This window comes from Lolium perenne, chromosome 6 (assembly GCF_019359855.2).
Source record: "Lolium perenne isolate Kyuss_39 chromosome 6, Kyuss_2.0, whole genome shotgun sequence".
NCBI lineage: Eukaryota > Viridiplantae > Streptophyta > Magnoliopsida > Poales > Poaceae > Lolium > Lolium perenne.
Window position 1 is genome coordinate 152,774,667 of NC_067249.2, and position 15,078 is coordinate 152,789,744.

The 15,078-nt window shown below is 42.3% G+C and overlaps 2 protein-coding genes across 4 annotated transcripts; one reads left to right on the forward strand and one right to left on the reverse strand.

Moving 5' to 3' along the window:
- The first annotated feature begins 1 nt into the window (after position 1).
- LOC127307189 (uncharacterized) lies at positions 2–3,388 on the forward strand. Of its 2 annotated transcripts, none has more exons than XM_051337914.2 (4): positions 2–275; positions 720–1,688; positions 2,486–2,687; positions 2,961–3,388. In XM_051337914.2, exons 2-3 carry the CDS (start codon positions 762–764, stop codon positions 2,642–2,644), a joined length of 1,086 nt encoding a protein of 361 aa, XP_051193874.1. In that variant the 5' UTR covers positions 2–275; positions 720–761; the 3' UTR covers positions 2,645–2,687; positions 2,961–3,388. The 2 variants fall into 2 exon arrangements, with proteins under 2 accessions (XP_051193874.1, XP_051193876.1); XM_051337916.2 differs by lacking the exon at positions 2,961–3,388 and adding an exon at positions 2,873–2,911.
- LOC127307185 (BAG-associated GRAM protein 1) lies at positions 3,174–8,943 on the reverse strand. Of its 2 annotated transcripts, none has more exons than XM_051337899.2 (17): positions 8,609–8,942; positions 8,446–8,505; positions 8,166–8,339; positions 6,893–7,021; positions 6,724–6,770; positions 6,527–6,647; positions 6,328–6,444; positions 5,889–5,918; positions 5,699–5,798; positions 5,186–5,292; positions 4,965–5,111; positions 4,775–4,879; positions 4,513–4,659; positions 4,367–4,420; positions 3,936–3,999; positions 3,766–3,827; positions 3,174–3,309 (listed from the first exon to the last, which is right to left on the reverse strand). In XM_051337899.2, the coding sequence occupies exons 1-17, from the start codon at positions 8,888–8,890 to the stop codon at positions 3,202–3,204; spliced, it is 1,854 nt and encodes a 617-aa protein (XP_051193859.1). In that variant the 5' UTR covers positions 8,891–8,942; the 3' UTR covers positions 3,174–3,201. The 2 variants fall into 2 exon arrangements, with proteins under 2 accessions (XP_051193859.1, XP_051193860.1); XM_051337900.2 differs by having other exon boundaries at positions 3,191–3,304; positions 8,609–8,943.
- Between the last annotated feature and the right edge of the window lie 6,135 nt (positions 8,944–15,078).

The window sequence follows — 15,078 nt, forward strand, 5'->3', positions numbered from 1 at the left end:
CGGCCCGCGGGCCCGCGGCCCAGTGCCCTGGAGAACGAGCCCAGTTCCAGCGGCGAGAACGTCGTCAGTCGTACTGCGACCGGTTCTCTCCCCGGCGCAGCGGCGCTCTCCTCTCAGGCCTCTTCAACGCCCCGCAAGCTCCCTGCCGATCGTTTCCTTGCCGGCGGTGAGCCGTCCTGGCCCGGCGGCCCGTGAACTGCTGCCTCTGATTCCCGGTGGATCCTCCTCGAGTCTCGAGGCCTCCTCCTCCTACTCCTCGCCGGTGGCTCTGCAAGGTTAGTTGGCGTTACCGTCGGAGGCGAATTTATCATATTAATTCAGCTACTGATTGCTTGTGGTATGACCACTGCCTCAACATTTTGTCCATTCGGGGCTTGATTATGCCGTAGTTCTGTATGTAGTTGGAATTTCGTAATAAAAGAAAAACGCTCCGTCGTTGAAGAGTGGTACAGAGCATTGGTGACAGCATAAATTTTGATTTGAATGGCGACGCATAAAATTTGGCTGTACAGATTGTAGGCTGCAGTCGTATACAGAATTATAGATACTATTTTGGATTGAATTCTCCATAGTGGGTCGTTTTGCTTCTAGGAACCTAGATTGCATCAGGGCCAATTCTCTACGGCAGGCAAAAGCTACAGTGCACACTTAACAGATCCCTTTTTACAACATGGCAGACTAACTGTTTCTTTATCCATCGAACCCCCTTTATTTTTCAGGATGACATTGTACTGATTCAACCATAACTAGCTGCATTTCCAATGGACAACAACAACCTTGTGGACCCGGAAGAGCTTGCGGACACGCAAGAGGACAAGGTCCTAAAATTTCAGTGCAATCTATGTGACACGGAGGTTGTACACAGCATGACACAGCTCTTACTTCAAGCATTGGCCACCGCTTCAGTGGACAACACCACTGGCGATATCTTCAAGAGCCCATCGTCTGTTGCTGGTGGCATGAAGACAGAGCTAGCAGGGTACATGATTCAGAGATGTGAGCCACTTCCCGAATCTATGGACGGACATCAGGCTCGTTCAGATCAATTAACAAAAGCATCCATCTGGCCGGCGGAGTTCCTGTCAGACTCGGTCGATGATTTCGTGACCTCAAAGAGGAATATGATGAGCCATGTCTCTGGTTTTTTCTCTAGCGAAAGCCGCCTCAACAAAATTAAAGACTTCGTGCAAAAGTTAGAGACGGAAAACGTGTGGGCTGAGAATGAAAGGAAGGCGACCACAGAGACTATTCTGAGGAAAACCGACGTGAAATGCACTTTCCATTGCCCTGAGAGATTTGACATGCCAGAGAAGCTAGCTGAGCACGAAAGTCAATGCAAATTTAGGATAGTTAACTGCACGAATGATGGATGTGCAGTTTCTTGTTGTGCTGTTCATATCGAAAAGCATGATTCCGTCTGCCCTTTCAAGCTCTTACCATGTGAGCAGCTGTGTGAGCAACAGGTTATGCGGTCCAAGATGGACAAACATTGTGAAACAGTCTGCCCTATGAAGCTTATCAACTGCCCGTTTTATGGAGTTGGCTGTGAAACAGCCTTTGCGCAGTGTTCTCTTGATAGGCATTGTTCGGGGTTTCTGCAAACCCACCTGATGTATGTCGTCCACGTGATTACAAGACAGGGCGCTTCTGTTAATGATATGGATCAACGGTTGCAACTCCTTGAGAAGGTTAGTACTCATTAGAATGATACGATTTATTATTGACCCTTTCAAGCAATCTTTGACTGAGATGACCATATCAAGATATAATGAAAAGTCATTTCTCAATTTGTTTCTGTGTTTCCCAGTGCATAATCTAACATGAGAAACAACTAGAGTTATTTAACTCAGCAGCTTAGAAATTTTGAATGAGTACAAATGATCTGTTATAAGGCAATTTTATGCCCCCTGCTCTAGTATCACGTGCTGGAATAACTTAGACAAGACTATTGAATTGGGTTAACTTCCACAAAATTCACTAGTTCATGAGTTCCACCCAAGTTTAGTTTCAGGTTCTTAAGAGTACCCAACAGCCAGGGAATGCCAAGTTGCCAACAGCCGCTAAACTCAAACTGCAACTTATTTCATCAAGACCTCAGATAGAAAGCAATATCACAAGTGGACTGTTTCGTATTCTCGAAAAAAAAGTGGATTGTTTGCAGAGCCCTTACACGATTATACCCAATGTATTTTCCTCGGTTTTTGTGTCAAAACTAACCAACCAGTTTGTACTTGTACCATATATAATGAATTCAGTGTCTAAAACATACCTTCTAATACATCGTATTTCACTATTATCTAACATTACAAAGAGTGGATAATATTTTCTACCCCGAATTGTAATTGTTGCACTTGCAATTATAATAATTAGTTGATTCTGAGTAGTGAATAAAAATGGTGACTAGTTTTCAATGGGACATGTGTATTTTTCATAAACATTTCGGAAAGTAAATCCGGCTTAATTCTTCTTCTCAACCTTATTGCAGGTCCAGTCATTGAATGAACTCTCTGGGGCTTTAGATGTCAGGACCCTCACTCTGGTAACAAAAGAACAAGAATCGAAGATCAATAAACTTGAAAAGGATCTCAAAGCGCAAGAGACAAAGATGAAAAAACTTGAGAATGATCTCAGGTCACGGAAATGATTGTTGTCATGAACTCATCATTGCAGCCTTTACGGGAAACCAGGTGGCGCACTTTATAGTATATGTAAATAATCGATAGCATTACCATAAGGTCTACCATCCTGTTGTTCGTTGTCCATGTACAAAAATAGGGTGTAGAAAAGTCAGCTTCTTTTTTAGGTCAGTTGATAATTTGATGTAATTTTTGTTTTGTCACTTATATAACAGAGAAGGTACATGGATTTACAGGGATGAGATGGATTAGGATCATCTGCCCTCTCTTTTTCATTGGTTTGGACCTAGGTTGGCCTATTCACAATGATATGCTACTTTGCAGGAGTAATTCTTCTCCTTCTTGACAGTCAACACATTTAGAAGTGTTTGGTGTGCTAGGTGGACCTTTTTGGTCGTTTCAACTGTATTTGATTGTCTTCAAGATTGTAGGCTGCAATAGCATTACTGTCTTGACTCTTCGATGAAGCTTTCAGGTTATGGTGCAAGAAGCCTCCACATCTTGCAAATATGTTTTGTTTGTATATGTCCATGGAACTATGCAGGTGGATTTCTTCTGCGGGTCTTTATGCCGAGGATATCGCCACAGTATCGTCACTTGCTGGGCCATTTGACTCGGCTCTGAGGGTATAATCACTGGCAGCCTCCAAAATCTTGCAAACTTCTCTCCTGTACTGTACCAGAAGGTCCAGGTCATGTTAGGAAGACAGTCAAATACTGTTTATAAAAGATCAAATTACGTTCCTGATTTCGTATATGGTTTCTATGGTTTACATTAATTGAGGTTTGCATGCTTCTGCTGCAGATCAACGTGGAGTCATATTATCATATTCTTAATTTTATACCTTAAAGACAAGTGATGCCTAACAACCGAAGAGCTTGCCTGAAGCCCAATTTTTTTTTGTTCTTTCATCAATTGTTATCAGGCTGATCCATGTACTCTGGATTATAATGAATTAGCTTCTGATGCTGGATTTTGATGCAACAATTATATAAAGAGGGTAAACGGTTAGGATTCTAAACCATGCCATTTATTTCATGTTACAGATGTGAATATTATCGGTGTTCTATGTTGCCAGCACTTGTTCGTTCATAGGAGACCTTAAAATGGATAAGATGGTGTGACGTACCTCGTCAGTTGCTCCTGATTTTATTTTTGATTGCAAAATGCACCATTTCTTCATGTTGACACCTATTAAGTGCACAAAGTTTAAATGAATAATATTACCTGATGCATCTTGTGCTGCATAAACTCAGGAGTAATTTTTATTAAAGTAAACTTGATTGAAATTCAACCTACCAATCTTTATATCCACTTGACATGTTGAACTAGAGGTTGTTCTTAGAGACCACCTGCAGTGGATCTGCAACAGTAAAACCAAAGCATCAGCTACAATTGTCCTGCAGGCAAAAATATTTACGTATCTACTAGCAAAACCAAATGTTTTGTGGGCTGACATAGGGAATAAAGTGGTTAAGATAGGAATTTTGTTTGCTGTTTACTACCATTTCTATCTTAGGGTGTATATGAGTACATTATTAGGTTAATAAAAAATCATTAAGGTGTAGGTTCTAAATATTATACATGATTAACTGAATTGCGGTTAATGTTATTAAATCGGGTCCAGAAGGGCACAAGTTAGTCTTTGAAACACTTTAAAAGATACTATTCTGGTTTTACTATGTCAGAATCAGGGACGTAGGATATTTCAGAAGATGTATGCGAAATACCTCAAAGTAAGAGCCAAATGGGACATCGTGTGCCTGCTGCTTTGTTTCGTAGATCTGAAATCAAATAGGGATGTATGCTTGCATTAAAGGATGAAATAACACCATGTAAGTTGATTTGCAGTGAACCTATCAGTTTTTTTTGTTACCAAGTTTCTTTTGTCCTTCGAGAAAGAAGCATGCTGCAATTCTGTTACCGCAGTGTCCGGAGGACACAGAGGACTGTTGCACAGCGACCTGAAAGTTACTTCACGGAAATTTCCACCGTACACATCTGAGACGTGCCACTTACTCAGCTGGAGAAAAAAAACCTTCAACTGTCATGTTTGGTAATGCTGGCAGCAGCTTACTTGGTGAAAAAATTGAGACCATGAAAAGGATATGCCATAGTGCAGTTGACTAAATGTGCACCTTTAAATCTGTATCTTTTCGTGCATCTCGGTACTGCTGAAAAAACATTGCATTGTCACCTAGTATCACAGTGAAAAACTTCTCAGCTGTACCAGGGAAGGTATCCTGAAGACAGTATCATGTTGACAATTAGGAACAGAAATATAAATTATGCATATTACAAAATTGGAAATTGAACTGGGATGCTCACACTGGTTACATCTACAAGAACATGTTCATTGATGAATGGTTGGTATGTGATAGCCAGTTCAATGCTTCTGTCCTCTGTCTTTATGTTGTCTGTTCTGCTGCTAATAACATTCATACTTTCTCCTTTAGGAAGCAAATGTGATCTCACCTTTGTATACCAGTACAGATTGTCAGGTGGTTGCCATCAAATCAAAATACGAAACAAGAATACTTTCTGAATACCTGCTTTTCAGCATCCAAGGTTGCTCGGTAACTCTGTAATGCTGCCTCTAGAGCTCGAAATGTACGGTTTCTGTTCCAGAAGGATGTGAACTTGTACCTGATGCTTCCTGAAACATTAAACCAGGAATGCTCAATTGAGAGAGATAGTTTTCCAACATGGAAGATGAAAGTGACACAGTAGACTATATTTCTAGGACTTGTTGTGCTCTTACTGCCTTCAGTAGTAAATATTTACTCATGAAGGAGTATGAACTTGAAAATGAACTAGTTCAAGCTCACTGATGTTGAAATTTAATAAATCATACAAATAAAATCCATAATGGCACATAACTTTCCAAATAGGCATGCGATTTAATCATACAAGTTTTGAGCAAATTGAATCCATAATAGTATTTAGTTTTGCAATTCGGCATGCGGTTTATCTAACTTTGTAAAAATATGCCGTCGAAAAATAATTAGTAAATTTGGCTTCAGGGAGGATCTCCAAGATCACGCCAACTGAAAATAGTTTACCATTTTGGCAGCACAGTGTAGGTGCTCCATGACCACCTGCACCGGTATGAAGAAATATAGTAATAGCTGGGTTTATAAGGGAATGCTGGCTCCTCCTTATCTGCAGGGTAAAATCATGCATGTGTCAACCATCTCAACCATTTAAAACCAAATACTAAGGTCATAATAAAGAGATTCGTAGGTTTCATACCTCATATATGTCTTGTAATGGAATAATCACCTAAAAATAATTGTAGGCCTTAGAAAGGGAACCCAAAGTTCTCAAAGGAAAAAAAGGAACCTAAGAAATCCTTATGAGGATGAATTTGAAAAAAAAAAAAACTGAACTTGCCTGTCAATATTTCCATACTATCAGTGTTATTTACTGTTCCTAATTTTCTGCAGCAATTACCTGATTTGTGTTAGTTAGTTAGTTACCAAGGTTGGTGTAGTGGAGTAATAATTTATTAATTTGGATGTTCTTGTTAGGATACACCTACCAACCAACTAATCTAAAAGAACGATCTGATAGGAAGTGGAGCTATAATATACTTAACAGTTCTGACGTGGTTGATGTTCCTTATCTTACTCGTTAGTTAAAACCGTACAAGGATCAGTTTGGGCTTCACATTTTCACAACATGTACTTACATTCAATTGCTTGGCGAATACGTTAGAGTGGAAGCAGAGATGCCATGAGGAGATGCACATACGCCCACAGTGCAAGAAGGACCTTTCCAGAGCACACGAATAACTGTGGTGAACAATCTGCAAGTAGACGAGGCAATCTGTCGGTTCACATGAGTATGCAATGCTGTATGTGCAATTATCATTTGTTGAGAATTAGTACTTCATTATGAGGAAATTCGGTTATAGCTTGCAGAAGACCACTGTCTTCAATCCTCGCCAACCGTTGATTATTGAGTAGCATCTTTCTCTGGGAGTTAGTTTCAGTACATTGCTTAAAGAAGCTGGAAACATTTGATGAAATTAGAAGGATGTTTATCATCAGAAATACTGCTGTTTTTTTCCTCAAATCGATGTTACCTATCAGAAGTCGGAAGCACCTCCACTGATCTAATGCGCAAGCAGATCTGCAAGCATGATTTGGCATTGTAAATATATGCTTAACTTGATGGAAGCATAAACATGGTTGATACTGTATGAAGCACTGAGATGGACGAAGACTGCGGTTATTCATCAATTCATATCCTACCTGACCAGATCTGCTGTCCAGGTCGTACCAAGTAGCTCCTGTTTCGTCTTTGCCGAGAATAGCTAAAGTTACAGATCCGATAACTTTGCATTTGCATACATTGTCCCAGTCATATATTGTTATGGTTACCTATCCAGAAAATAAAAATATATCACAAATTTAGGCAAGCAGGTTTCTGGCATCAAATGTGCGCAGCAGCATATCTTGTTGACATTTGTGCTGAAAATTATGTGTCACTTCCAGCTACGGGATAGTTAAGAAACACGCTGATGAAACAAATCTAGACAGCCAGGTTTTTCCATACAGTTCATATACTGTTTGTGCCCGGTAACACCTTTGGTTCTGAATCATTGACACCTGACAGGAGAAAATGCAAGGATTGTTGCTTCGGAGAAGCTATGATGCTGCACCTACATGCAAGCATATGCACGCACTGTACTCTGCCAGAATTGATCATGCTGCTTGCTACTTTAGAGATTACCTTTTCCATTCCGTCGTTCAGTTCAGTATATAAAACTCATGTGGGACGCGTCAGGTGCATCGTAATTTTGGACCACTACATTTGTGGGGAAAATATCTAGAGAAAAGGGAAAACAATTCTGCCACATGATTATGGCAAAGCAAAGTGACTCTGAAATTTTTATGATGCTACTTTCTGCAACGGTGCAGAAAGTTCGTCGGCAAGCCAGTACTATACTATATACCGTGCTCTCTGAAGATTCTCCGAGAGAATGGAAAAACTAGCAGTATAGCAAGAGTGCAAAAGCATTTTGCTTTGTAAGATCAAGGCTGGCATACACCCTGTGCTTTTTCTTCCCTCTATCGCCGTTCCTTCACGCTTGAGATATTAAACCTAGAACCGCACTTTGTGGATCATCAAGGAGTGGGCAAGTTAATTAACTCATATATATTGAGACACAATTTTTTTTATTAGTTCAAGTTTGAAGTTTTGAACTGAGACATCCATGATTAGGGTCTCTTGGTGGTAGGTGGACCATTTGAGCATGAAAATGATTGGCTGGTAAAGGGGCTTACTGCGAATGGGTTCTAATTTCTAAACTAGTACCCCCTCTGATCCATAATCAGTGTTACATTTGAACTGAAGCCCCAACACTTATTATGGATCGGAAGAAGTATTTTATATTTAAAAAGAACTCTTGTTCTAAAGAAATCGTTTTTAATTAATTGCTCAAAGAAACATCGGGAAAGAGTAATGTAAAGTGGACGGCGCACTGTTGTGTTTTTTTTTGACGTTTCACTGTTGTGTTCATACCTCGGCTGGTAGCTCTCCGGCCAGGAAGTTGAATCCCTCGCCCCACACAGGATTTCTCAGGCTAGGCACCATGGAGCTGAAGCGCTTCTGGTCGCCGAGGGAGATGACGGCGTAAGGTTCGGAGGTCCCGTTCAGGTTGGCGCCGATCAGGTACTTGGCGGACACAAGCTCCACCTGACGCAAGCAAAATCACAGTATGAAGTATGAACACACACACGCGCCGCACCAGTGCTCTGCCTAGCTAGCTGTGTACGCTTGAACTGATCGAGACGAAGCGTACCTTGATCACGTACGCGGTGGTGGTTCCCCGAGAGGGAGAGCTGTCAGCCACGATTTCGATCTGCGGGGGTTGATCAGGGAACCAAGTTAGCATTGTCATTTGAGTGGGGGAAATGCGGATCAATGCACGCGGTGCACCCCGCGCACGATCGGTACGGTCTCACCTCGCTGGCGAGTCCGGGCTCGGGGGCCGCCTTGTTGCTTCGCTTTGCGCGGCGGCTCCGCCTCTGTCTCCGGCACCGGCTGTCCCGGCCGCAGGCTTCAGCTGCGGACGAAGGGGGGGAGGCGGCGGCGCTGGTGCTCGATGCAGTCTGGTCGAGGACGACGAGGAGCGCCACGGTGGCCAGGAGCGCCGCGGCGGAAATGGCGACCTCCGCCTCCCACAGCGACGGCAGGAGGAAGCGCAGCAGCCAGGAGCAGTACTGCGCGCCCATCGTCGCCACCATCTCTTACAACTTAGATGTCTAGGGAAGCGATACCGGTTATAGAGGTGCGGCCCTGACTGTCACCCGTCGGTTTGGCTCACAGGCAAGAGTGCTAAGCTTGGGCTTATTTCTTATCTAGGAAGATAAAGATTTCCAGAAAGCGTACGACCGTTTGGATTGGTCCTTCCTCCGGCAGGTCCTCCAGAGGAGAGGCGTTGACGACCGTATGATTGGCTGGATTATGCAGACGGTGATGACTGGCAGCACGGCCATCAACATTAATGGGGAAGTGGGTCCCTATTTTAGGCCGGCGTGTGGAGTGAGACAGGGTGACCCCCTTTCCCCTATCCTCTTCAACGCGGCGGTTGACTCCCTGGCCGAGATTCTGGAGAGGGCTAGGATCTCGGGCCATATTACCGGAGTGGTCGGCCACCTCATCCCTGGTGGAGGGGTGACCCACCTCCAGTATGCGGACGATACCATGATCATGTTCGAGGGCTCGGACCGGGACATCCAGAACACCAAGCTCCTTCTCCTCTGTTTTGAGGCCATGTCGGGCCTCAAAATAAACTTTGACAAAAGTGAGGTAGTGGTCTTGGGGTACCCTCCGGAAGCTCAACAGCGGATCGCTGACAACCTCAATTGTAGGTTGGCAACCTTCCCTGTGAACTACTTGGGGGTACCTGTTAGGGATTCTAGGATCCTTATTAGAGACCTCGCCCCCCTTGTGGGGCGAGTTAGAGCGAAGGCTGAACCATGGTGCGGGAGGTTCACTTCCAAGGGTAGCAAAACAGTTCTCATCGATTCATGCTTGTCTAGTCTTCCCATGTATATCATGGGCCTGTACCTCCTCCCTGAAGGGGTACATGCGGCCTTCGACAAAGAGCTATCTCGCTTCTTCTGGCAGGACAGGACAGGCCGCCAAAAATATCACATGGTCAAATGGGCCGATGTGTGCGCCCCCAAGGATCTTGGGGGCATAGGGATAATCTCCTCTCGTCACATGAATGTGGCCCTCATTCTGAAATGGGTTTGGAGGATCCTCTCTGATGATGGGGGTTTGTGGCTTAAGTTAATCAAGGCGAAATACCTACGGGGCCGGCCTCTGCTTGCCTGTGATCGTCGGGAGGGATCTCAGTTTTGGAGGGCCCTCCAGGACGTTAAGCATGAGGTTAGAGCGGGACTGTCCTTCTCCATAGGCGATGGTAGAGGGACCATGTTCTGGCTGGACCCGTGGTTGGGGGCTAGTCCCATCTGCCTGGACTTCCCGGACCTGTTCGCTATTTGCGCCGACCCACCCTGTCTTGTCACCGACGTCGCCCAGAGGGGCTGGGATATCCTGTTCCGGCGCGGGCTTACCCAGGGAGAGGCCCTGAGTCTGGCCCGGCTGCGGAACCTCCTCCCGGACGCCTTGCCGGGAGGACTAGATTCGCCTTCTTGGCGCCTGTCGCCCTCCGGTTCGTTCTCTGTGCGGACTGCGTATAGGGCCTTGTTTAGGGGGCCCCCGTTGCCTTGGACGGCTCCCCTTTTCAAAGCACCCATCCCGCTTAAGACGAAGATTTTCATATGGCAGCTGCTTAGGGATCGCCTTCCCTCTGGGGTGGAGGTTGCGAAGAGGCACGGGCCGGGCGACGGGCTTTGTCCATTGTGTGCGGTCCCGGAGACGACGACCCACATAATGTTCTCTTGCCCTGCGGCCCGCTTCCTCTGGAGCTTCCTCCAGGAGGCGCTGGGGCCTGAGTGGCAGGCCTCAGTCCTCGGTGAGTTTATTGAGGCCCACGCGAACAACACCGGAAGGAGGAGGCGCCTCTTCTGGCTGGTGTTCGCGGCCTTAACCTGGACTCTATGGACTGTGCGTAATAAGATGGTCATTGAGCGTATCCTCCCTCGACGCGCTTCTGACTCCTTATATTCTTTCTTGGCTTTGTTGCAGCAGTGGTACCCGTTGTGTAGGCAGCGGGACAGGGAGCGCCTGGACGGCATGTTGGAGGATCTTCTTGCGGCTGCCCGTCGCCTTTCTACGTCGTCCAGCCTCTGAGTGACCCTTCTCTTTGGGGTTGTATCGCTTTTCTAGTTCGTTTGGGCATGTTGTGCTGTTGCCCCAGCAGACTGTTGTTGAGTGTGGGGTTCTCGTGGTCTTGTATCTGAACCTTGTATGGATGTGGTTGCTTTATTTATAAAGCGGGGCGAAAGCCTATTTCGAGGAGGCTTATTTCTTATTTCTGGCCTAAGCCACAAAAACACCTAAATAGAGGGCGGCCCTAGCTGGCGCTCGCGCGCCAGGTTCTTATTACGCGATCGGTTTCCGACAGCCCAATTAGGGAAAAACCGTGTTTCCCTTTCTGACAGGTAGATTTCAGACAGTGCATGTCTCCCCTTTCATGTAATTAATGTTAATAATCAATGCATGCAAGTTAGCATGACAATAAGTAGAAGGTGGGATGGACCACCTTTTCTTCTCTCTCTTTGCGTCACGTGCAATCCTAATTAGCATGGCTAATCACCGCATGCAAATTTAGGGTCACCTGTCGAATATATGTAGCAGAAACCATTGTTTAAAATGATTTATCTTTCAAATGAAAGCTTCGATTTAAGATTCGTTTTCACCAATGAATCTGTCTCGACGAGATCTTCAAAACTAGCACCAAAGTTAATATGTTTCGACCAACTTTTTTTCTGGCTAAAAGTTATCAACACTCTCTATTTGAATAATCAACCCCTCCATACTTGAGTGATCAACGGTAAATGTATAAAATTATCAACCTAGTGCAGCGGAATCTTTTTTAAATTTGAAAATTCAAAACGTTTTAACTTTCAAACGACAACTTCAAATTAAGATTCACCTTCGCCAATAAATCCGTCTCGATGAGATCTTCAAAACTAGCACCCATGTTGATATGTTTCGAGAAACTTTTTTTCGGGCTAAAAGTTATCAATCCTCTCTGTTTGAATAATCAACCCTTCCGTACTTAATTGATCAACGGTGAATGTATAAAATTATCAACCTGGTGCATGCTATTGAGGGAAAGTTCTGCATGCATGCACAAATAGACGAATCCGCTGATGTCAGCGGAATCTTTTCCAAATTTGAAAATTTAAAACATTTTAACTTTCAAACGACAACTCCAAATTAAGATTCGCTTTCACCAATAAATCTGTCTCGACGAGATCTACAAAACTAGCATCCATGTTGATTTGTTTCGAGAAAATTTTTTTCGGGCTAAAAGTTATCAACCCTCTCTGTTTGAATAATCAACCCCTCCGTATTTAAGTGATCAACGGTGAATGTATAAAATTATCAATTGGTGCAGGCTATTGAGGAAAAATTCTGCATGCATACACAAATAGACGAATCTGCTGATATCAGCGGAATCTTTTCCAAATTTGAAAATTCAAAACATTTTAGCTTTCAAACGACAACTCCAAATTAAGATTCGCTTTCACCAATAATTCCGTCTCGACGAGATCTTCAAAACTAGCACCCATGTTTATATGTTTCGAGAAACTTTTTTCGGACTAAAAGTTATCAACCCTCTGTGTTTGAATAATCAACCCCTCCGTACTTAATTGATCAACAGTGAATGTATAAAATTATCAACCCAAAGTTAATTTTATTTTAAACATTTTAGCGAATCTTTTTTAGTTTAGAAGTTATCAACCCGGTGTCCTGTTATTTATCCACAGTAAATATAAATAACTATCAACCCTAAAAATCTAACTTCATTTCGAATATTTTGGCGACTTTTTTTAGTTTACAAGTTATCAACTCGGTGCCCCGTTATTTATCAATGGTAATTATAAAAAACTACCAACCCTAAAAAGTATTTCATTTAGAATATTTTAGCAAACATTTTTTTATTTTACAAGCTATCAACCCGGTGCCTCATTATTTATCAACGATAAATATAAATAAAAAATAACCCTAAAAGTATTTCATTTAGAATATTTTAGCGACTCTCTTTTAGTTTAGAAGCTATCAACCCGTTGACCCGCTATTTATCAATGGTAAATATAAATAAATATCAACCCTAAAAATTTAATTTAATTTAAAATATGTAGCAACTCTTTTTTTGTTTACAAGTTATCAACCCGGTGCCCCGTTATTTATCAACGGTAAATATAAATACCTAGCAACCCTAAAAAGTAATTTTTATTTAGAATATTTTAGCAACTTTTGTTAGCTTACAACTTAAAACAGTACTTAATTTGAGTAGCAAGTGGTAGTTCATTTGAGTTGCAAGTGGATCTTCCCACCCGTTATTTTCCCCCTTAAAAACCACTGACCCGAAAAAGGGAATTATAAAATTGATCCAAAAAAACATGAATTACCATACGAAATAACAACATAAAGGGAATTGCAAAAAAAGAGAATTATCAAAAGGGAATTGCAAATAAAGAGAATTGAAAGTATGCATCGTGCTGAAAAAAAAGAGCGAGATGCTCTGTGCATGCATGCAGCAACTTGTGAGAGCTAGCCTCGTGCTGAAAAGTTGGCTCATTAAATGCAAACCCATGAGATACTTTATGCATGCATGCAGTGTGAACGCTTTTTGCTATATGCAACTTGCAAGTGGGAACGAGGTGAGCTGTTAGTGTGAACACAAAGTTACATGTGAACGTAATTAAACACTACGAGACAAAAAAGGGAATTGCGCGAGCGCTGCCGCGCAAGGAAACAGATCGCTCGAGCGATCGTTTGCCAAGGATGGAATTCGCTAAATAGGTGCTTTTGTTTTTTTCTTTGAGATGGATGCTTTCGGTTTTAGCTTACGACTTATAAGCCTAGAGCAAAAAGCTAAAGTTAAGCATAACCAAAACATCTCTTAATTATGTCTAGCCTAACATATCAGTCTTCCCACGTCACAGAGGTCTTATGATGGCTCGCGTCAACCTTTAAAATAAAAAAATCCTAAAAAAACAAAAATAAACTGATAATTTCGCAATTGACATCATGAAACTCGGAATCATATACTGCATCCGTTTGGATTAAACCGATACGAGTTGTGCAGAGAAAGTAGTGTATGCACGTACATACCTTGCGTCGATTAAACATGTACAGAGGTAGTACTCCCTCCATCTTAAAATGTAAGGTGTCTAAGAATTAGTCAAAAGTTAACGTTTTTCAAGTTTGATCAAGTTTATACAAAAAAATATAAACATTTACAGTACTGAATCAACATGAATAGGTTCACCATAAAGTATATTTTCTTAATATATCTATTCGATATTATGTAAATATATTTTGTTAAATATTTTATCAAAGTTAGTAAAGTTTAATTTTTAACCAATCCTTAAATGTCTTACATTTTGGGACGGATGGAGTATATTGTAGCAAAACAATTCCATTGTTGTAAACAACAATGGCAACAATGGTTTGATTAAAAAGGGAGGGACGGGGTTGCGGACAGGCCCAAGCCCAATGCAATTATGGTAGTTTTTTTTCATGCATGTGACAATTTTGTTTTCTTCACATTACCATATCTCTATAGTCAATCATTTTCTACGAGCAACCATTAACTCAAAAGTTTTCTCTTGAGATCTATCCCATAGAGGTACTCAAATTGAACAAGTGATGGATTTCTAGGTTTCATCGTAAACCTAATTGGTTACCCCTCGACACCGGAGACGGGAGCCGAGGGCTTATCCTCCCTTAAGGCAACATTAAACTCGTTGGAAGCCAAACATAGCTCAATGGAATTCTTCCAGCGAGGAAAGTTACTGCCGGTCAACTGCTCGACAATATCATAGCGAATCGAAGCAGAAGCTGAAACTATACATGGACATTCATAAGTAAATCGCATGAATATAAAGTAGACATGCCAAAAACAAATCTTATCCTATGTCAAAACACCGTTGGGTAGAAATGGCATGAATTAGAATAACATTAGAGGGTTGACATGCAGAATTAATACAATGTTGGTCAAAATTATATTTGCAGTCATAACATTCTCAAAATAAACATAACATTAAAACATTTAAGGAACAACATATTTTATGTTTAAATTGACCATAAAACATTTAAAACATATTAAATATTTTAAGCAAAAAATCAGTCAGTCGATCAAAACCCTAGTGACATTCTCTCCCCTCCCACGATTAAGCGGAATCTGTGAGTGAAAGAGGCGACATCAATGGTGAGGTTCTCCGTCTTGTATGTCGGCGTGTTGGCGGTGCTCGTTAGAGGAGCATGCATTGGACCATTTCCTGCG